A 21,428-nucleotide genomic window follows, 5' to 3' on the forward strand; every position below is an offset into this window, starting at 1 on the left:
AATATTTTTATATTGGAGTTTCCAAATAGATTTGCTCCTAAAATCAAGAACCGCTCTCAAAAATCATTTTTTAGGAAGGGAATCATTTTCGAAAATGTTGCCAAAACCCTAAATCTCCCACTATTTAAGTGGTTTTAGTAGAAGGCTTTTTGAGAATGAATTGAACCCGTATCAAGGAATAGCCTGCAGGGTGATAAAAGCAAAGGGATTTTATCTTGTGTGTACCTTGCCGCATGCAATTACAACTTCTTAGGCAAAGAAACAAATGAATTGGGTTGATAACCAAAACACCCCTCTGGAGGCTTTGATCATGTACACCTGAGATGAGCACCAGAAAACTACTATCCACCACTCATTTTCACCCAATTCCACTCATAGTGAGAAACTCCATTCAATTAGTCCAAAACTGCACAACCCCACCAAACCCACCATTCATTCCAAAAGGGCCCTCCGTTTTGGCCACAACTCTCATCAAATCGTACTTTGGAAAGGGCTTAATTGGAGAAGCACGTACACTGTTTGATGAAATGCCTGAGAGAGATGTGGTTGCATGGACAGTCATGATTGCTGGCTACACCTCATGTAACAACCATACTCATGCATGGATGGTGTTCTGTGAGATGATGAATGAAGAGCTTGACCCAAATGCATTTACCATATCAAGTGTCTTAAAGGCTTGTAAAGGAATGAAGTGTCTTTCATATGGGAGGCTTGTTCATGGGTTGGCTATTAAGCATGGCTTAGATGGTTTTATTTACGTTGATAATGCACTAATGGACATGTATGCCACTTGTTGTGTTAGTATGGATGATGCATGCATGGTTTTTCGTGGTATTCATTTGAAGAACGAGGTATCATGGACTACTTTGATTGCAGGGTACACTCATAGAGATGATGGCTATGGTGGGCTTCGCGTTTTCCGGCAAATGTTATTGGTAAGTATCAGGTATAACCTCAATTTTGTTAGTAGTGTACATGTATCATAATCTTCAATGGATTTAAGCTTATTTTAAGTGTTTCTTGCATCTTTATGGGGTAGCAGGAGGAAGTGGAATTGAACCCGTTTAGCTTTTCAATTGCAGTGAGAGCTTGCACTTCAATTGGATCGCATACTTTTGGAGAGCAACTGCATGCAGCAGTGACTAAACATGGGTTTGAATCCAATCTTCCTGTCATGAATTCTATACTAGACATGTATTGCAGGTGTAGTTGTTTCTCTGAAGCAAATAGATATTTCTATGAAATGAATCAAAGGGATTTGATCACATGGAACACCTTGATCGCGGGATATGAAAGATCCAATCCAACTGAGTCTCTATATGTATTTTCAATGATGGAGTCAGAAGGTTTCAGTCCAAATTGCTTCACATTTACCAGCATTATGGCTGCCTGCGCGACCTTAGCATTTTTGAATTGTGGACAACAGATTCATGGGAGGATTATTCGAAGAGGCCTTGATGGGAATTTGGCCTTGTCTAATGCCCTTATAGACATGTATTCCAAATGTGGAAATATTGCTGATTCGCATCAAGTTTTTGGGGGGATGTCTCGTAGAGATTTGGTTTCTTGGACTGCCATGATGATTGGGTATGGGACTCATGGGTATGGAGAAGAGGCTGTTGAATTGTTTGACAAGATGGTCAGGTCAGGTATTAGGCCTGACCGAGTCGTGTTTATGGCCATTCTTAGTGCTTGCAGTCATGCTGGACTTGTAGATGAAGGCTTGAGATATTTTAAATTAATGGTGGGTGATTATAACATTAGTCCAGACCAGGAGATTTATGGGTGTGTCGTGGATTTGCTAGGACGTGCTGGGAAAGTTGAGGAAGCTTATGAACTCATAGAGAGCATGCCATTCAAGCCTGATGAGTGTGTTTGGGGGCCATTTCTTGGAGCTTGTAAAGCACACACGTTTCCCAATTTGGGAAAATTAGCTGCTCACAGGATATTGGATCTGAGGCCTCATATGGCAGGGACTTATGTGATGCTATCAAATATATATGCAGCTGATGGTAAGTGGGGGGAGTTTGCAAGACTGAGAAAGTTGATGAAAAGAATGGGAAATAAGAAGGAGACTGGTAGGAGCTGGGTCGAGGTAGGAAATCATGTCTATAGTTTTGTTGTTGGGGATGAGGTGGGCTCCAAAATAGAGGGGATATATCAAGTTCTGGAAAATTTGATTGGGCATATGAAGGAATCAGGGTATGTTCCTGATTTAGATTGCTTGATATATGACTTAGAAGATGGCACTTGAGAAGCAGTTGAAGTCCAATAGGTGAGAAAACCATATGCAAATGGGGGATTGAAGAGTCATTTGATTTTTATGAACAACCCCGAAGTGGGTACTGGCAAGAAAGTTTCGAGGTAAATTGACCTTTCCGTCTTTGAAAGAGATCCTATTTTATTATAACAGAGAAGAAGAATGATCTGTAGTAGTAACCTGATGGTGTGCAACAAATAAGACATCTTGTCAGATCAGCAAAGACCATTGTTTGTATATACAAAATTCATAATGTACTTATCTTATGACCTTAATTTGTACTACAACACATTAATAACCAAAGAGAAATGCATTGAAATATTATTCTTCAACTTGCTTGGTTGTGAGTGCCCTTTGTTGTTTGGGACAACTTCTAGGACTGCAGCTTTAGATTTTCATGACATGTTTACAACCTCAAATCCATGGATGTGAAATGAAAGACAAGATGTGTTATTTAAAATGCATACCATATAGGACTAAGACATTCAACTCCTACACCAAATTCAGGTAGATATGATCTTTGAAAATTTTGAAATCTCAAATTTAATCACTAGCAAACCAAAAACTAATTGATGGGAGGAGCTTTCCTTCCATGGAGAACACCATTTCAATGGAAAGGAAGAGTGGCACTTTCCTTTATGTCGGATATCATTTCTATGAACCTGCAAGATTAACAAAAGGCAAGGTTAAACTCATTCTGTAGCATTACTAAGACAGCCAAGTAAAATCTGCTGAAGATAGATTATGTATCATTTTTGCTTCATGAAAACTTTTTCCTTTATGCTCCCATTTGATCTGGGACAAATTTCCCAGCAGACCTTGGAAACAGGTTTCTTCAGAAAGCTTGTTTTAGATGGACTCAAGGTTCGTAAGCTTAACTTTACTCAATTGTCTGTTCGATCGAAGTCATATTCAATATTGTCACACTGTTCTTTTTGCTTCAGTCAGTAACATGGGGTATGTTTGAGCATGGATATAAAAAATGCCAGAATACCTGGATCTTTAAGACACTGTCAAGAGAACAAGAGCCCTGGAAAAACATAGACATACATAATACATCAAAGATATCATCCAATGCAGTTGTTAATGCACTAACTGACATTTTTCTTTGATTGATTAGGAGCATGTAGCTATCAGAAGTTCCCCAACTTTTCCCATGATCAAAGTCATAACCTCGACTCTTTGTCGATTCTGGATCAAGAGTCAAGGTTTGTTTCAAACAAAAATAGAGAAATTCTTGAATGACATTTCCTGGATGAAGCATGTTGCAAAACTGATAAGCAAATATTATTAGAATATTTTCACAAGAAATGATCAGACTTACGTAGCTATTTTTTCCAATAGTTCTATCCTGGTAGGCCAAAGGAATAAAGGTCTCTCCCACGTTTTCATACATGTACAGAGGCATACAAGGAACAGAGTTTGAGAATCTATAGCTCATTTGAACAGTTAAATATGAAAAACAATGATGCTTGATCAAACTTGAGCTGCCTCACATTTTCTATGCTTCCACACATGGTCTACACAATCTTCCCTTTCCCTCTCTATCTTCTTTCTTTCTTTATTTCTGTCGTGGTTTTCTTTTCTTTTGCTTGTAAGATATTCCATCTTCCTTGATCAAATCCTGAACTCCCAATATGGAGGAGAGAAAGAAATGTTAGAGCTTGTTGATCTGCTCTTAAACCTTCAAGCTGGAAACAAAATAATGTCCCATGTCGTAAGTTATCATTTGGTCAAAATCTGCTATCAATAATTACATCATCAACAAGACCTCTACTTCAAAGGTGAAAGCAGTGGCTGTCATCAATACAACCTCACTCTCAAAGTTCTAATAGATTCCGATCTGCATGTCATTCAATAGATATTCACAATTTCTTCTTTTTTACCCAAATATCACTTTGGAACTAAAGAGTGATATCCAAGAAGGCAGTGGCAAATTGCTGCTTTGCAGGGTGTTGGTATACTTCATCTGGAGTAATAAGTGATGCTCATCTTCAACAGCAGGAGCATTGTCAATACCAGTTTGCTTTGTATCAATATCTGCTACCAATAATCCATGCAAGAACAAGCCCCTTCCTTGAAGTAGTGAAAGCGATGCCGATCCCTCACCACAATTTCGCGGGCATAAGCTTTGGAGATAAGCTTTGCTGCAGTGTGACAATCATTACATATTCGCAAATTCTTCATTATCCTTATTGGTGTTGGTGGACTAATAGTCAGAAGCCCAAAGGCAATTGCTAGCTTCTCACTATGTCTAAACAGAGTAGTTTCCTTTTCTTCTTCATCAATGTCAAGGGAAACCTCATTTGTGTCTGGAGCATAGCCTTCCATCTTCAATCTTTTAGCCATTTCATTCAACATTCCCTCAACCTTATTTATCCATGGGTGTGTCTTATCTCCTGCCAGGAATTCATGAACAACTCCATTGGCTTCAATCAAGCTGCATCCAGGGGTTTTCACCACTCCCTGTTGCTTCATCATCCCTCTGACCTCTAGAACATCTTCCCAATCACCCTTTGAAGCAAATATATTGGATAACAATACATGGAAACCATCATGGTCAGGCTGAAGCTCAATAAGCTTCCTTCCAACCCTCTCTCCCATTTCAGTATCACCATGCTTTTTACAAGCCCCAAGCAATGCCCCCCAGGTAGCAACATCCGGTGCCATAGGCATACTCTCAATGAGTTTCTCTGCCTCGTTGAGCAAACCTGCACGCCCAAGAAGATCAACCATACATCCATAATGCTTAACATTGGGTTCTATCCCATGTTTTTCAATCATTGAAGCAAAGTGGCAGCGCCCCTCATCTACTAAGCCCATATGCCTACAGGCCCCAAGAACTCCCATAAAGGTTATCTCATTGGGAATTACACCATTGTTCTTCATTTCTGAGAACATATCTAGCGACCTTTCTACCAACCCATTCACAGCCAACCCAATAATTAGAGCATTCCAAGAAGAAACCCCTTTTTCCTCCATTCCATTAAAGACCTCCAATGCATTTTCAACACATCCACATTTCATGTACATGTCTAGTAGGGTCGTACCAAGGATAACATTAACCTTTAGGCCATTCTTCCGTATATAAGCATGAACCCACTTGCCTTGATCAAGGGCAGCTAAGTGGGTGCAAGCTGAGATCACGCTCACCAAAATTGTCTCATCAGGCCTTATTTGTCCTAGCTGCATCTCATGGAACAATGCCAAAGTCTCCGAGAAACAGTCATGTTGGGCATAACCCGATATCACTGCACTCCATGACACAATATCCTTCTCTGGCATGACATCAAACAATGCCCTGGCCTTTTCGACTGACCCACATTTCATGCACCCAGATATCATGGAGTTCCAAGATATCTGGTCCAAGTTGTGGCTTCCATTGAACAATTTCTGCGCATCCATTATTTCCCCGCTACCAGAATACATATGAATCAAAGCATTTTGAAGGTTCACATAAGATTCAATCCCCATTCTTATGACTAATCCATGGATCATCTTCCCTGTCTTAACAATGGACAAGTGAGCGCATGCAGAAAGAACACTAACCACCACAACCTCATCCAACCTCATTCCATTAGCATTCATCTCGATAAACATAACCAGAGCCTCTTCATACATCCCATTTTGCTCATAACCCGAAATCAATGCACTCCAAGAAACCATATCTTTTTCATCCATTTCATTAAACAATTTCCATGCCTCCATCACTTGCCCCATCTTCCCAAGCAACACAATCATTGAATTGGAAGCAACTATGTTCCTTTGTGGCATCTGATCAAATATCAACTTCGCCTCCTCCACATCCCCTTTCTTAACATACCCTGCCAATATCGAATTCCACGAAACTGAATCCAACACGGGGCTTTCATCAAACAACTTCCGGGCATCTCTCATATTCCCACAAACGGCATACATATTAATCAATGTGTTCTGTACATACACATCTGAATCAAACCCCACTTTCAAAACATGATCATGTATCTCTTTCCCTCCAAATTCCAATAATCTGACAGCACAAGCCTGAACCACAAGCGGGTAAGTATAATTATCAGGACCCACATTGTTTTTCACCATTAATTTGTATAGAAGAAGAGCCTTTTCCGCAGAGTTGCTCTGTATATATGCTCTCATCATGGTATTCCACATGAACCCATTAGAATTTTCAATGCGGTCGAAGATTTGAAGGGAGTAATCGAGGCCAATGAAGGGTGAATCAGTTGAGAACTTGAGGAGTCGGCTGGCAGCGAATGTATCAGAGATGAACCCAGTGAGGATCATCTGAGAGAGAATCCGGTTGAATTGTTTGAGATTGTGGCAGTTGTGCAAGTGGGTCTCTAAGATTGATAGAGTTATTGTGGGTTTGAACGTGGGTTTGTGATTAAACGTTGATTTAAGGGCTGAAGAAAGTTGATTCAGTTTCGAAAGTTTCATAAGAGAGAGATGGGCAGTAAGGACTCCGAGACTCATAGATGTGGAGCCCCTACTGGACGTTTCACAGGTCAAAGGCCCAAAAAAGGATCAAATAAATAATCCATGCTAGTAAAAATCAAAAGAAAATATGGGGGAATATTAGAAAAATAAAATAAATTTAAAATCAATAAAAATATATAAATTTGTAATAATTATATTTATTTATTTTTCATATTTTTATATTGAAAAAGAATATGAAAAAATCATTTCCATTATCATTTTTTTTTGTCTTTACTTGATATATATGTATATATATCTCCCGCCAATTCTCAGTCCATTTCCGTTTGGTTCGCTTCAGTTCCACGGCAGAAACCCTTGACTCCAAATTCCCCAATGGATTATTTCAAGAAGGGAGCGGAGATTGAGATTAGCAGCGACGAAGATGGCTTCCGAGGCGCCTGGTTTGCCGGAACGGTGGTCAAACCGCCGGCAAAGAAGAAAAACAAAACCCTAGTGGTTGTCGAGTACAAAACCATAATGGCTGACGAATCTGGAGCGAATCCGCTGAGAGAGACCATGGATGTGTTGCAGTTGAGGCCCCCGCCGCCTCGAGAGCGCTCTAGAACCTTCCAGATCAGCGAGGAGGTCGACGCGTATTACAATGATGGGTGGTGGGAGGGTGTGATCACCGAAGCTCATGAAAATTCGCGGTTCGCAGTGTTCTTCAGGACTTCCCGGGAGCAGTTGGAGTTTTCTGAGAACGACTTGAGGCTTCATCGCGAATGGATTAATGGGAACTGGGTTCCGCCATTGGAAGAAGAGGTATAGAAGTTGATCTACGGTGGTTGTTTTTGGGTTTGCTTTGATTTTCTTTCTTTATATTGAGAATATCAAAGGAATGTCAGTTCTGTTGTTTGGTTGCCATGAAAAATAAATTATTACGTGCATTAGGAAAAAAGTTTTATAAGTGTTGAAACTTCAAGAAAACTAGGGCAAGTTCAAGGAAATTTTTAGAGCAATGCTGTTCACTCCTATGTGATAATACCCTTGATTTTTCGGTTTCCTGAAAATTGGTGTTGCATTTAAGGAATGTCAGTTCTGTTGTTTGGTTGCCATGGAAAATAAGAAGAAAAATAAATTATTAAGCACATCAAAGTTTTATAAGTGTTGAAACTTTAAGAAAACTAGGGCAAGTTCAAGGAAAATTTTAGAGCAATGTTGTTCACTCCAATGTGATAATACCCTTGATTTTTCAGTTTCCGAAAGGCGGTGATGCATTTAAGGGATCACTGATAAGACGGTTACCTAGAATTTCCTTTTGAAAGAAATGATGAAGAAACTGTAGTGAGAATTGAAATTATATACATTATTTACCTTGTAGTGACAGTGCTTTATGTACATGATTACAAAACTATCTTAAGTTCTTTGTGGAAAGCTTATGGTATCTCTCTCTGGTGGAGACTTTTTCAGTTTGAGAAAAAAGAAACAAGTTGAAGATGTTCCAATTGTAAAGGAGTAAGGAAGGATATTTCAACAAAGAAAATGGCCTGAATGTAAAAACATGAATACCTCTTTTTGAATCAAATGGTTCTTCATAATCATCTGCTATTCTGTATATTTTATCCCTTGCTTTTCTTTCCTTTGTGCTGTTGCCATGCTTAATTTAAGCACACAGCATGTTAAAATTTGGACTGCAGAAAGTTAAAACAGAAGAGAAGTCAGCAGTTGATGTTAGCAGTGTGTTTAGTGAAGGGACACTGGTTGAGGTCAGCAGTGATGAAGATGGTTTTCAGGGCGCCTGGTTTGCTGCAACTATTGTTAAAGTAATAGGGAAGGACAAACTCATGATTGAGTACAAAAGCCTAAGGACAGATGATGATACTGATTTTTTGAGAGAAGAGGTTGATGCTTTGCACATTAGGCCTTATCCTCCAGAAACTGTAGTGGTTGACCGTTTCAATCTGCTTGAAGAGGTCGATGCTTTGTACAATGATGGATGGTGGGTGGGCGTGATTTCCAAAGTTCTTAGTCGATCATGTTACGTAGTCTATTTCAGGAGCACCAATGAAGAAATGAAGTTTGACCACTCTGATTTAAGGCTTCATCAAGATTGGATTGATGGCAAATGGGTTAAGGCTTCCCAGGTATGACTTCTAGGTACTCTAACAAATTTCCTGATTGCACATTTGGTAATGTGGATACTTGTTTGGGACACTGGAAAATCCAGTCTTGTTTGCACAAGGGTTTTAGATTTGCTATAAAGCCACAATCAGGTTTCCATGAGAGGAGCTTGTTCGTTCTTGATTTATAGTCGTAATTGGACTAATTATTGTATAGGTTTCCATATATAGTGGAGTTTGAGTCATATTCTGATTAGATCTTGTATTTTATGCGGAGGATCTCTCATCCTTCTCTTGATCTATATCAATATACAATATATCTTTGTTTCTGATAAAAATGAAAAATAAAGCCACATCCAGGTTTCCAATTGAGATTAAGATGGTCCACTTGAGCTTAATTGGGATGAAATCAAGTTAAGAAATTTAGATGGTTTCAAAAAAAGTATTCAGAAAATTTTAGCAGTTTTGAATCTTTTTCCTTTTTCTTTTTCTGAATATTCAAGAATTTCATATCTTCATTGGAACTCCTGAATTGGTGGCATAGTTTGAATCTTGCCACCTTTATTTTCCTTCGAAAATCTCACTTCTCTGATTTTTCTGTTTTTGGGTAAAATTTATACTTGTTATTGAAATTCCATGCTTGGTTGCCTAACTGAGAATCCTGGCCAGGCTCTGGAGTTGTGATTATTGAAGAAGTGCAAGAGGCTTGTTCATACAGCAGAATCAGCATATTTTTCATCTTGAGTTTGATTGTTTATTGCCTTTGATTTGAGGGCCTTTTGTGTTAAGGTGGCAGCATAATATGAGTGCTTCCTCTGATTTGAATTTCAGATTTCTCCAGTTCTCCTATCAGACAAGCTGTCTAGTGGCCTTTATATCCATACAGTTAGGCATTCTTATGGATTTCTTTTTTGTAATTGTGGAGTCTCTTTATTGCAACCCTTACCACTTCACAATTATTACAGCTATAACTTTTCATGTAATTATTTCTAGTTCATACATATACATAGACATTGTTTATGAGATCAAGTGTTGAGTTTTTCTCCTCATGTGATAATGGCTTCTTGATTTGCGTCTCTATGCCTAATTTAGCAACTTGTTAAATAGGCCTGGGTTCGGTATTGCTCATTGATCATGTGCTTTGAAAGTATTGAACTTAAAGTCATCTTGCTGTATTAGTATATGAGAATTAAATTAGAGTGGTTATGAAAGGCTTTAATAATAACAGTTATCTGACTTTGTCCTAGCTCTCAACCACTATCTTTAATCTTTCTGTCATAAAAGCCAGTACACTAGAGCCATATAGGAAGAGGCATTCATCACTTGAAAAGGAATATGAATTCCTCTTTTCTTGGAGTGGGTTCAAGCTTGGATGGACCTTGTCTCTCTTAATTGTGAACTTGTGTGAAATTATTAAACAATAAAACCAGAACATGATCAAGAAACCAATTTAGAAGTAAAAGAAAATGAAAATGAAGAACTCATATTGAAAGTAAGATAAGTTTTCATTCTTGGTAGAAGTTGCTTTCAGCGCTGCGTTCCATGCATATGATTGAAACTCTTGTTGAAATTCTAACTTTATTTTATTTTTCGGTACTGGTAGTAGTAAATGGGAAAAGCATCAAAACACATCAAAAGAGAGAAAGCATTATACTAAGATGAAGCATTCGGTGCTAAAAACTTGTCCAAGCTCACACCTCCTTCACTTCCCCTGATCCAGCCTCTTCCTCAGCTTTCTTCACATCCATGGCTTTCTTCACATCCTTGACATCTTCAAGCACAAAAGCCGACACTGGAAAAGACCTGAACAGGCCTGCAGGAGTCTTGAAAGTGATTTTGCCGGTTGGTGGATCATCGACATAAATATCACTCAGAGTGATCCAAAGCAAGAGCTCCTTGGTCTTCACACCAGTGAGCTTCTTGATCTTGTTTTGTTCAACGTAAGCTGTGATTTCAGGTTCATAGGATACAAGCTTGCCAATCTTTTCGAACTTGTGAATTGTTTTCTTCTTCTGCTTGAGCCACACAAAACCAGTTTCCCTCACATACCCACATTCCTCAATGTCCTGTAAAGGCAGCAGCCCATTGGGCAGCCCTACTTCTGTGAGCAAAAGCTTTGATTTCTCTTGACAGATCTCATCTCCATGGTAGACTTCAGCATTGGCTTTGATCTCCTCTCTCACCAGAGCCATTTCCCTTCCCCCCCCTTTGGTTGCTTTCTGCCTTGGGCTGTTGACAGGTGTGGTCTGGAGTGAAAGGTGATGTGTTGATATAGCTGAGAAACCCTAAATTTGCCCTTGTGTTTTCACTCAACTACCAAAATGCCATTTCAGTGTCACCCTTTTTGAACTATCAGCCACAGTAGGGTTCAGGGGTTGCTTTTGTTTTCACTCAACTACCAAAATGCCATTTGAGTGTCACCCTTTTTGAACTATCAGCCACAGTAGGGTTCAGGGGTTGCTTTTTTAAGGTGGTAGGAAAATCAAAACCTCTTTGAAATGATCGCCTAAACTCCCTTACCAAAGGTTTAATGCTACAAGACTTTTCAGTATTTAAGTCGTGTAAGATAGAAGGATGATTCCATATCTCTAAGGTTATGTAACATCATTAGTAGTGTTACTAGGGGCAAATGTGTTTCTTTTCTAGCTTAGAAGTCGGGCTCAAGGAAAACATTTTCTGGGAACCCAAACAACATTAATGGCTACGCATTCTAAAGCATTGAACACAAATCAAGAGCAAGAGATGGGGATACAATGGTCTCACCAACATAGTCACAGACAGAGTGGCAGCACTGCAATTTGAATGAAGAAGAGGGGTATTTGACCACATGCTCTGGTAATTTAATAGTGCAGTTGATATTTAAGGTGACATTAAAGATGAGCGGTGGGAAGGAAGGAGTAACCAATGGTGGTGTGACACGCGCGATCTGGTTGGAACTGTAACCTATATAGAGAAATGTTCAAGTAATGGACACCCTACCTATATCATGATGCATTTATTTTATTAAAAATTGATAATTGACCAACTGTGACCCACCATCATAAATCGGACCCACCTAATCATACAAAACTCTCCCATGATCAAGCTCTGAACCTCCTTATTAATGTCCACTCTTTTGCCTCTAAATACCTCATATGATATATATATATGTATGTATATATGCATATAGGTATGTATGAGTGATAGGATGAATAGATCTATATTTTCTTAATGTCTATTTCGTGATGGAAATTTTATCAATAATGTCCATATCTAATTTATGATTTGAAAACGAAACTATGATGAACTAAAGTTTGACATAGAGAAAAATGTTACTTGTCTGATAGGAGAAACAATATGCTAAAATTATTTGATAAAGTGATGGTTTAGAAATACATAGATGTATATTTAAGTTATTTGTGGGGTTTTACCATTTGGTGAATGGATGAGAGGGTAGCACAAGAAAGGGGAAAGGGTGGGTTCAATCAAAGTATCAAACACATGGAATTGGGCACATGGGGTGTGGTTGATTTTAAGTTAAGTCAACTTATACCTATCATAATCACTCATCACTCGTGTCTGCATGGGTTGGTGGTTTCATTATATGCCCTCTCCCCATTTTGGTTTGTGCCTAGGGTTACAAAATTTGTTTCCCCTTTTTTAAAATGTTAAATTAACCCTTACTTTGAATGAATGTATATAACAAATATTATTAATTTTATAAACAAAATTACTAAGATAATAACCTCAATTTGCTCTAGGTTCTTGAAAATTATTTACAATTTTGACCTTAACTTCAACTTTAAAATGGGTAGATAGATGGAGCAGAGAAAACTCATATCACTCATAATTTACCTAGCTAACACGAAGACAGTTGCCAAAAATAGGCATAACTTTCCATACGAATGGATGGTTCAACCTCTCAATTAAATAGCTTCAACCACCAACTCCTTTGTCTTCAATGGAGCATCCTCTTCTTCATAGTAAAGGAATAAGTACAAGACAAAAAGCTACGCTCCTCAGACTCAATTTCCATTCTTGAGGCAAATTTTGGAGCTTTGTGGACAGGTAGAGAAGGTCTTTAAATGAAAATTCACACATCAAAACAAGGAAAACCCTACAACACCCAACTCCAAAACCCTCCCCCTTCATGATGTATACTGCTTTTGAGAAGCTTTTTGGGTTGTTTCCATGGCTTCAAGCTCCATTTAGGAAACAAAATTAAGGTTTATTTGACAATTGCTTTTTAAAACAATTTTTTTGTTCTAAAGAATATAAAAGGGCTTTGTAACTTAAATGATAAACATATTTGGTAAATTTGCCACTAAAATATAGGATGCTTTTTAACATAAAATTGCCAATTAGAATACTAAAATATGGATAAGTGTCCTTTATCTCCATAAATACAGATACCTTTATAGGTCAATGGAGTTTTCAAACAAATTTTTGTTCATAAAAACAATAAAGAACTTGTCTTTAAGCACCATTTTTTTGAGAACTGTTTTTGAAAACATTTGCCAAACAAACCCTCAGCTTTCTAAAAGCACTTTTCTACAAGATTAGAAAGCAACAATAAGGGAAAGATTCAAAGCTAGAATTAGGGTTCTGATAAATTGAATGTAGAGTACAATTTATATTGGAAAATTGCCTATAAATAATGAGCACCCTGGGGCTAAAATACAACAAAAATTTGTTTCACAAGGCTTCCTATTTATTCCCACCATGGCCTATGCATCAACGTGTTCTTGTACCTGAAAATGCAAGAAGCTCATGAAATGGATGCAGCTCTCATATTGTTTTGGTTCTCTGTATTTACTCCATGGCAGAAGTTGTTTAGCAATGTCTCGATATGCTTAACTTCTTTTGGCATCGACCCAGTTAGGACCTATTTCCAACACCCAAAAGATAAAAGAAAATCTCAATGACATTACCTAGAACCGATATATATTAGTGTTAATGTATTAAAAAGAATGAACCAAACCAAACCAAGCCCAATGCCCTGACGTAGGACTTAGTCTGAGATATATACCTCATATCCTGTTTCTGTGATAAGGACCTCATCCTCAATCCTTATTCCAATCCCTCGAAACCTGCATTAGATATCCTCAATATATGAGCACCAAGGACATCATCTAATGCTGAAAAGATAAGACATGATATTGGTCATGTAATATGAAGAAGACGCATGAAATATGGGACATGTCCAGAATTTTGTAGCATTTAGTCGCTAATGTGCTAGTTGGTTGCTCAAAGATGAATCCCCTTGCAAGCAAAGATGGTTAACACGATTCACCTCATGTTGGCTCATTTTGCTAACAAGAAGACGGTTCAATCTATCATAATTAGTATGCTAAAAACTAACCTATTTGGAGGGAAACACCAATGTAAAAAATGTTCAACAAGAAACTGAAAAAAAATGATAATAAAAATCAGATCATGTTTCCTGTACGAAGATTGTTGGTGCATGACATTGTGATTTATTTGCAGCTACTACAGTTTGTGCCTCCCACATGTGGGAATAGTACTGCATGTAATGGGGGGTGTTGGAGCAGGATGTATGTTGTAGGCTCAAATCTCAATAGTTTAAGCTTTTTGGAGTACTGGCAACTTAACATGCTATTAGGGTCCTAGTTAATTCGAGCACATACCGGAATAGGGCCGCAGATAAAGGGGGGTGTTGGAGTAAGATGTATATTGTCGGTTCAAATCCTAACAGTTTTAAGATTTTCAGAACATTGACCACTTCACATGGTATTAGGGCTCTAGTTAACTGGAGGTCTCACATTCAAGTCCTTCCCTTATCTATTTATCTATCTTATTATATATAATTACAGGTTTTAAACTGTATGTGTCTTCAACATGCGGATATGAGACTACACATCTTTTTAGGAAAATTGACAACTTAACAAAGATACATGGGCCTTTCATGAATGAGAATCTGCCCCTTCAAATCGTCACAGCTTGGGCAAGGAAGAGGACTACAAGAAACTGTAATTAGAGAGCTAGCAAATAGGACCCATCACTTTCATGTTGTGGAGTTATCATGGAACAATAATTTGACAAAGCAAAGTTCAGAAGTACCTCTCTGGACCATCAAAGAAAGATGGGATGTAAATTCCTGGCTCAATTGTTATCACCTGCTCATGAAAATATTTTGCAGTAAAATCATGTCAACATCAAAGGAAAAAAGTGAGAAAATTTACAAAAGAATGTTTTTTTTATGAGTAAGAGATTGTATTAAAGAGTTTTTTTATGAGTAAGAGAATGTATTAAAGAGCAAAAAGCACACAAAAGTACACCGGGGGTATACAAAGAGCTAAAAACAAAACAAAAAAAACAGCTCCCACCCTCAAGGACCCAACCAATCTACACAATCAATTAAGGACAAAGAATTCCCATCAATGTACACAACCGAATCCACAACAAATATATCACCTAGAAAATATAATGTCCATATTTGTGCATGCTGAAACAATATTAAAAGAACTGTTGGTTTTTTATCATGACACTAAACTCATTCTTAAGCTAAAGTAGAGCTAGCTAAGATTGTTAAAGTATGATATACATTGTGGGTCCAAATTCTAACTTAAGGTATCCTTGCTTTGCAAAGAGATTCGAACCTTATTGTATCTTTATTTCCCCCAGTTAATTGAATCCAATGTTAGGAAAATTTGTAGTAGCTTAACATGGTTTAGAACTCTGGTTAACTGGAGGTCTTGAGTTCAACTCTGTATGAGAGCCTTGCTTAGCGAGAGATCATGAATTTGAACCTCACTGTATCTTTATTTCCCCCAATTAATTGAATCCAATGTTAGGAAAATTTGTGGTAGCTTAACATGGTTAACTAGAGGTCTCAAGGTCAACTCCTCCCCCTCCCCCCCCCCGCCCCCGCCCCCCAAAACATCTATTTATTTGCCTAATTATCTCTAATCACAAATGTGTGATTTTTCTGCAGCTATTGCTATCTATGCCTCCCATAGTGGTTATGGGGTTGAGCATAAGGGGGGCCCAAATACAAACCGTTTAAGCTTTTAGATAAATTGATTATTTCACAAACGTAAAATTGTAATCTTACTAACGAGTAAAATTGTAATCTTACCAATGAAGTACAGAAAGTTTAAACGAAAGATTAAGGTGATAAGAGAGACAACTTACAACACCTGGCTTCAAGGGCTGGTCATCCCCAAGTGAATGGCAGTCGTGAACATCCATTCCTAGATAGTGACCTGGACATCAAGGTGGAGAGGAGTGATGAATCAATAAATTTAGATTTGACATTCAAGAATGATTTCTATTACAAGCTCAAAATTTTCATGCTCTATATTGGCAAGAAGGAACAAACTGGAAAGTCAATGGATGGTTAGAGAAACCTATATTAGTAGGGTTCAGCTGATGGTAGCTGTGATAAATATTCCGACTGTCTTTCAAAATTCCTAACTCCTTGAGTCCATGGAGTAGCTTTTCAGCCTGTCCAATCACATAGCATCACAAGGATTAAACATTTCTGTAATGCAAAACATTGATTAAAACAAAATCATGGGGCTCATTAGAGTAAAGTGAATGCCAAAGGCATAATTGAGAAGAGAATCCAGGTGCTCACCTTGGTGAGCCCCAGTAAGTAGGTAATTGTAATTACCAGAATTAACAAAATAGATATGCATTTTGTTGTCACAAAATCATCACATTGAATGTAGGGGACAATATTGGGTCCAAGAGAGCAAACCTAGACCTCCTTATCTTTACAAGATGCTAAATTAGACCAAGCCTTATCCATGTTCATGTTCATAAAATAAGGTGCGGGGGAAACTAAGAGTAAGGCCTAATTGGGCTATTGTTTTTAGTTACAAGCATGGGAGATTGAATCTTGTTGAATTTTGTTGAATTTTGTGCCATGACACTCCTAACAGGCAAAGATTCTCTTCCCAAAGTAAACAGACAGCATTAATTGAGGGACTGATTCCATCCCATCGCTTCCAGTCCATCTACCAAACTACCAAGTAAAGAAGGTATAGATATCTCTCCAATAGAGGATACAGAACAAATCTGTAAACTCTCATCATCTCATTTCCTCTTGAAAGATGATATGCTTAGGAAAAATAGAAACGCTAGAAAAACAATATTTTGGGTTTATTAGATCATTACCGAATAGTGGTGTATTTGTCGAATGCTTGTGCCAGGTCTGCAGAGCTTCACACATTCCTTGTTTGTCTCTAAGATAAGATCATAAAGTTCCCTCTGCAATTTATGCATCAAAGCTATTAGCCTCAGTTAATAGGGGCACATACCAAATGGCAGGAACCGTCATATTTAACATGACAAAATTTCCTGAAAATTCAGATCCTTAAGAAGATTTTAGGAGCTATGATGAAAGTTGGAGCACATGAGAACAATAGGGGATGAAAAGTTGATGGTTTGTAATCAATAGAAGCCATAATGCAATAAGGTAAAGAATTGACATGGAACAAACTTTACAAGTATTGATAGAAGTTCCAAAATTTATAGATAACCGGGGAACTTTTTCAGTAATAAGATTGTGGGAGAACATAAAGCAATTAAAGGGCATACTTGGGCTGCAGAAAAGAAGCCACAGGGTGGCCATGTACGAGTAAGATCACTAAGATATCCATGCAACTCACATCCAATGTCCATCAAAACAAGGTCCCCGTCTTTAACCTGTATATATAAATTATAAAATTGTTTATAAAAATGGATCCTCTCTAGTAAATGTAATTACAGATGAAAAAAAATGTATCAGCATACGATATAAATGAACTTACCTTCTGATCATTTCGAGAATAATGTATGACGCTAGCATTAGGGCCACCACCAACCACAGGGTTGAATCTAGTAAAGGGGAAAGGCACAAATCATAAGCCTTCAGGAATATCTAAGCATGCAATTAATTATCGCAGAATTCAATTATTCAGGTTCTGGAGCACATCAAGTGGGTTGCAAAAACAAAACAAATCTCCCATTCACGGGCACAAAACCATTAAAAAGGAAAATGCTTACGCCATTCTTTGGGCCCCTCGCATTTTGCACTCATATTCAACCTTAGCCGATAGCATACTCTCATAAGGATATGTTTTCGAGTGAAACATTGTCTGCAAAAGAGCCTATTCAACAGAAAAATAAATAATTAGTATTGCTATTTCAGCAAGATATATCCAATAAAATTTCACATTTATGCATGTATACAAAGGTGCAGGATCACTGTGGAGAACAATTTGAACAAGAACTAGGATCTTGATGTTGTGAGAAATATTTTTCTTTGAGATCTGAATTCCTGTAGATGGACAAACTTGGAACCAAGATCCTACGAAAAGAAAGGCTAAGGATCATTTGAGATCATTTCCATCAGATAAGGGGTCATTGTACAAAATTTTCTTAAAAGTAACATCCAAAGTTCTTATATATCTATGGGAGAAGAGATCAAGTCAAAAGGAAATCACTAATCTGATCATATGTTACTTAGGAACCAGAATGAGCTTGACCTTGAAGGTTTCAAAGCTCAACAAGCTACAAAATCCACTTTTAGTAGGAACATTTTGAATATCTTAACTACTAAAGAAGTAACTTCTATGGTGGGAGGGGGGGCATGCTAAAACCAAAATATGAACTGCCAGTTTGAATGCTCAATATTCTACACCCATCTCCTTTCAAAATACAATTTCTGATTATCTGGTTTGAGTATGGCATCAAATGATGCTATTATTTCTTCCTATACAAAAGTAGAAAGCAGGTTGTCAAGAAATTAAGACTTTTTCCTGGGGAAAGCCAACTCAACAGCACTCTGTTGGCCCAACTTTTTGCTTTTCATAAAAAATGGATTACCTTAACTAGACTAGCCGCAAAAGTAAAAAAAATCAGGACAGACAAATTATATTACCAAAAAAAAAAAAGTTATATAGTGTTATCTCTTTCTATCGTTAAATCTTAGTCTCTGTATGCATATCTCGCTAGTTACTGCCTCATCAAAAGGCCAAAATTTGTTGACAAGAACATCACAAGGCATAGTTAGAAATTCATGGGTGGCCATTGCACCAAGGCAAGAATTCAACAGCTGAGTTCAATGAAAATAGTTTGCAGTAATTTAGACATGGGAATACCTGGCAAGCAATCGATGCAGACTCTCTCAATAACTTCAGCTCTGCCGGTGATTTTACCCACCGCAATTCATGAGTGTATACAGAAAGATCTTTTACTTTGCCACTGTAAGCAGCCTTTTGAAAGGCCTCCATTTCCATATAAGTTGGTATGGCTGTCTTCACATTGTGAACCAATTTGGAGGATCTTCCCATCATGCCAGGAAGAATCTGCAGCAATCAATACAAAAATAAGCAAAAGACTAGCATAAGACAGGTATATGAGCAGCATTAAAGCTTTTTTTTTTCTCTTTTGTGTGTTGAGTTTTATGACAGAATAAAGAACCATAGTTAAAAAAAATTTCTGTCATGACAACTTGACAGCTTCTGTTTGATATTTACCAAACCAAACCCCATGGCATAATTAGAGCTAGTGGGTGATGCCCTACATTGCCGAACACATTTTAAGGCAGATGTAAAAACAAGAAGAAGAAGATGATGGCTGCAATAGAGCTTCAATCTCTTGTAGTTTTCTCTCGAGAATGTTCCCCCCATGTGTATCCCATATCACAAGACACCAGAAAAGGATCTGTCTGTAAATTATAGGGTTACTAACGGTATGGCAGAACAGATTTGTCCAGACATAGCACTTGTTAAAACTAAGGCAGTATTTAGTAGTTATTCAGAGGCAATATCTACAGTATAAAAGGTCAACAGAATGTTTCCCTGCATGGATACAGTAGTTTATGTGCAGATTGACAAAACTTTCCAGTTAGTGCCATAACCGAAGGAAAAGGTAGCCAACTCACCTCTTTTAATTTACTCATTGGATATGCTTTTTCAGCTTTGAATGTGTCCAAAGCTGTGTCAACTCCCGCAATCTGCCCTTGCCAAATAACATCCTAAACAATCGATATATAATTAGCCATAACTCCTATAACTGTGTACAACTTAAATGCTAGATAACATCATTAACAGAGTATTAAGAATCCATCATACAAGTGTGGGCATACATGAGGGTGTGATTCCGGCATGAACATGCATAGGCCACACTCATGACCTAAAACTGCTATGCCACCAGGTTGCTGACAGCCAGTAAGATATGAATAATCAGCATCTTGTCGAAAAGTGTAAGGCACCACATCTGTCATCATCTTTACAGGAGCAGATGCAACGATGGCTAAACTGTTCTCAGGAAGAAGCTCCAACAATCTTTTTCTCCTTGAGACATATTCTTCGCTAGTTATGCCAGGTGTGATCTCCCCTTCATTTAGTAACTACAGAACCACACGACAATAATTTTATTAAATTAAAAATAAAATGACTTCCGACTTTAATTAAAAGCACAGAGGTATATCCCTTATGTCAAGGCAATAGTGACACTAATTATTTTTCTGATTTTTCCCGTAGATGTACCCAAATAAATCCAGTTATTTAAAGGCTAATCGCATGAAAACAGTTTGATTAACTCCTTACAGTGATTTTTGTTTGAAAAAAACTTTTCTGTTTCTGAAAACAGGGGAAAATGAAAAGTCTGAATATAACACTTAGGCATTGAATTTTTGGAAAATCGTTTTCTTGAGATTTCTCTCAAAAAATAGCCCAATACGGGAAACTACAAAACAATTTATAAGTCTTGTTGAAGAAAAATGAAACAAACAGAAAGCACACATCCTCAGAACTTCCAAATTATTTGAAACCCGAATCTACTAGGCATTCATCTGCCTTCCTGCATTCCTACAATTAGCCAATAATATGCAGTGATATGCTTGCTAATATGTTTTGTTTAGAAAAAAGAAAGAAAAAATTAGGTTAATCAGAATTACACATTGGATATAAAGTTAACAGTACCTGAGGGTGAGATGCAGGGGTTGGCTGCCCTGCATCCACGATATTTTTTGAACAATACCCGCATCTTCCAACTCCCTGTAAAACCCGAATTCATGAAATATCATAACTCATCTTTATCAAAAACCAACTGGGCATTCCATAAAAACTAAAAATTAATCAAAATCTACCCAAATTACCACTTTCAATGAGAATGTTGGAACCACTAGAACTCTACTTTACAAATAACTTCATTTCATCATTATCCAAAACAACTAAAACCCAATATGAACAAAACCTAAAGACGAGAGATAAAGTGAAATTGGGAACAAAAGACAAAAGAAGAGGAGCAAAAAAAATTTCTTATTAAATCCCGAGAACTGTTTTTTGAAAATACCCTTTTCAAATATCCATAAAATCCATCAAAATTAGATCAAATGCTGCATGAAAGTTCATAAAGTTACAAACTTTAACGTGGATACAGCTATCTATTAACTTAATTACCAGTTTAGAATCCAAAAATTCACCCCAAAAAAAATACAGAAGAGCACAAAATAGAATGCTTTCTGAAAAAGAGTACTGTACTTGTATGAATGAGCTCCTTTGCAGAAGTTTTCTTCGGAGAATCTGCATTTCCTCTGTTTTTCCGGGTGGACTCTCTTCATGATCGACTCTGTTTTTATAGTGTCAAGAATCCCTTTATCGGTCAAGTTTCCTGGATGTCTCAAATTCTCAGTTTAGGGT

The 21,428-nt window shown here is 37.6% G+C and overlaps 4 protein-coding genes across 5 annotated transcripts; 2 read left to right on the forward strand and 2 right to left on the reverse strand.

Annotated features, from left to right (window-relative positions):
* The first annotated feature begins 38 nt into the window (after positions 1 to 38).
* Positions 39 to 2,592, forward strand: LOC100249409 (putative pentatricopeptide repeat-containing protein At1g56570). Its single transcript, XM_002277291.4, has 2 exons — positions 39 to 935; positions 1,043 to 2,592. The coding sequence occupies exons 1-2, from the start codon at positions 324 to 326 to the stop codon at positions 2,252 to 2,254; spliced, it is 1,824 nt and encodes a 607-aa protein (XP_002277327.1). The 5' UTR covers positions 39 to 323; the 3' UTR covers positions 2,255 to 2,592.
* Positions 1,073 to 9,842, forward strand: LOC100266586 (protein AGENET DOMAIN (AGD)-CONTAINING P1). 2 transcript variants are annotated; one of them, XM_019225091.2, is made up of 4 exons: positions 1,073 to 1,152; positions 7,032 to 7,495; positions 8,371 to 8,817; positions 9,463 to 9,842. In XM_019225091.2, exons 1-4 carry the CDS (start codon positions 1,149 to 1,151, stop codon positions 9,475 to 9,477), a joined length of 930 nt encoding a protein of 309 aa, XP_019080636.1. In that variant the 5' UTR covers positions 1,073 to 1,148; the 3' UTR covers positions 9,478 to 9,842. The 2 variants fall into 2 exon arrangements, with proteins under 2 accessions (XP_019080636.1, XP_010659718.1); XM_010661416.2 differs by lacking the exon at positions 1,073 to 1,152 and adding an exon at positions 2,274 to 2,364.
* Positions 9,843 to 10,279: 437 nt separating this feature from the next.
* On the reverse strand, positions 10,280 to 11,548 carry LOC100245914 (uncharacterized). Its single transcript, XM_002281600.4, has one exon. The coding sequence runs from the start codon at positions 10,983 to 10,985 to the stop codon at positions 10,485 to 10,487; it is 501 nt and encodes a 166-aa protein (XP_002281636.1). The 5' UTR covers positions 10,986 to 11,548; the 3' UTR covers positions 10,280 to 10,484.
* A 1,806-nt stretch (positions 11,549 to 13,354) lies between these two features.
* On the reverse strand, positions 13,355 to 21,396 carry LOC100240821 (intermediate cleaving peptidase 55, mitochondrial). The gene is made up of 14 exons (XM_002281610.5): positions 21,270 to 21,396; positions 20,709 to 20,783; positions 19,871 to 20,134; positions 19,667 to 19,759; positions 18,882 to 19,088; positions 17,785 to 17,888; positions 17,550 to 17,616; positions 17,338 to 17,445; positions 16,915 to 17,007; positions 16,143 to 16,239; positions 15,928 to 15,998; positions 14,854 to 14,909; positions 13,802 to 13,862; positions 13,355 to 13,657 (listed from the first exon to the last, which is right to left on the reverse strand). The coding sequence occupies exons 1-14, from the start codon at positions 21,315 to 21,317 to the stop codon at positions 13,541 to 13,543; spliced, it is 1,461 nt and encodes a 486-aa protein (XP_002281646.1). The 5' UTR covers positions 21,318 to 21,396; the 3' UTR covers positions 13,355 to 13,540.
* Positions 21,397 to 21,428: the final 32 nt, after the last annotated feature.

The sequence above is a fragment of the Vitis vinifera genome, chromosome 14 (assembly GCF_030704535.1).
Source record: "Vitis vinifera cultivar Pinot Noir 40024 chromosome 14, ASM3070453v1".
In the NCBI taxonomy this organism is placed as follows: Eukaryota; Viridiplantae; Streptophyta; class Magnoliopsida; order Vitales; family Vitaceae; genus Vitis; species Vitis vinifera.

Excerpts from the sequence above, each read along its gene's own strand:
- LOC100266586 (XM_019225091.2), top strand. Across the intron at positions 7,496-8,370 it reads TTCCGCCATTGGAAGAAGAG|AAAGTTAAAACAGAAGAGAA; the intron begins GTATAGAAGTTG and ends TTTGGACTGCAG.
- LOC100240821 (XM_002281610.5), bottom strand. The coding sequence starts at position 21,317 with ATGCAGATTCTCCGAAGAAAACTTCTGCAAAGGAGCTCATTCATACAA. Across the intron at positions 20,135-20,708 it reads CCCCTGCATCTCACCCTCAG|TTACTAAATGAAGGGGAGAT; the intron begins GTACTGTTAACT and ends GTGGTTCTGTAG. Across the intron at positions 13,658-13,801 it reads TCACAGAAACAGGATATGAG|GTCCTAACTGGGTCGATGCC; the intron begins GTATATATCTCA and ends TGTTGGAAATAG.
- LOC100245914 (XM_002281600.4), bottom strand. The coding sequence starts at position 10,985 with ATGGCTCTGGTGAGAGAGGAGATCAAAGCCAATGCTGAAGTCTACCAT.
- LOC100249409 (XM_002277291.4), top strand. The coding sequence starts at position 324 with ATGAGCACCAGAAAACTACTATCCACCACTCATTTTCACCCAATTCCA. Across the intron at positions 936-1,042 it reads TTTTCCGGCAAATGTTATTG|GAGGAAGTGGAATTGAACCC; the intron begins GTAAGTATCAGG and ends ATGGGGTAGCAG.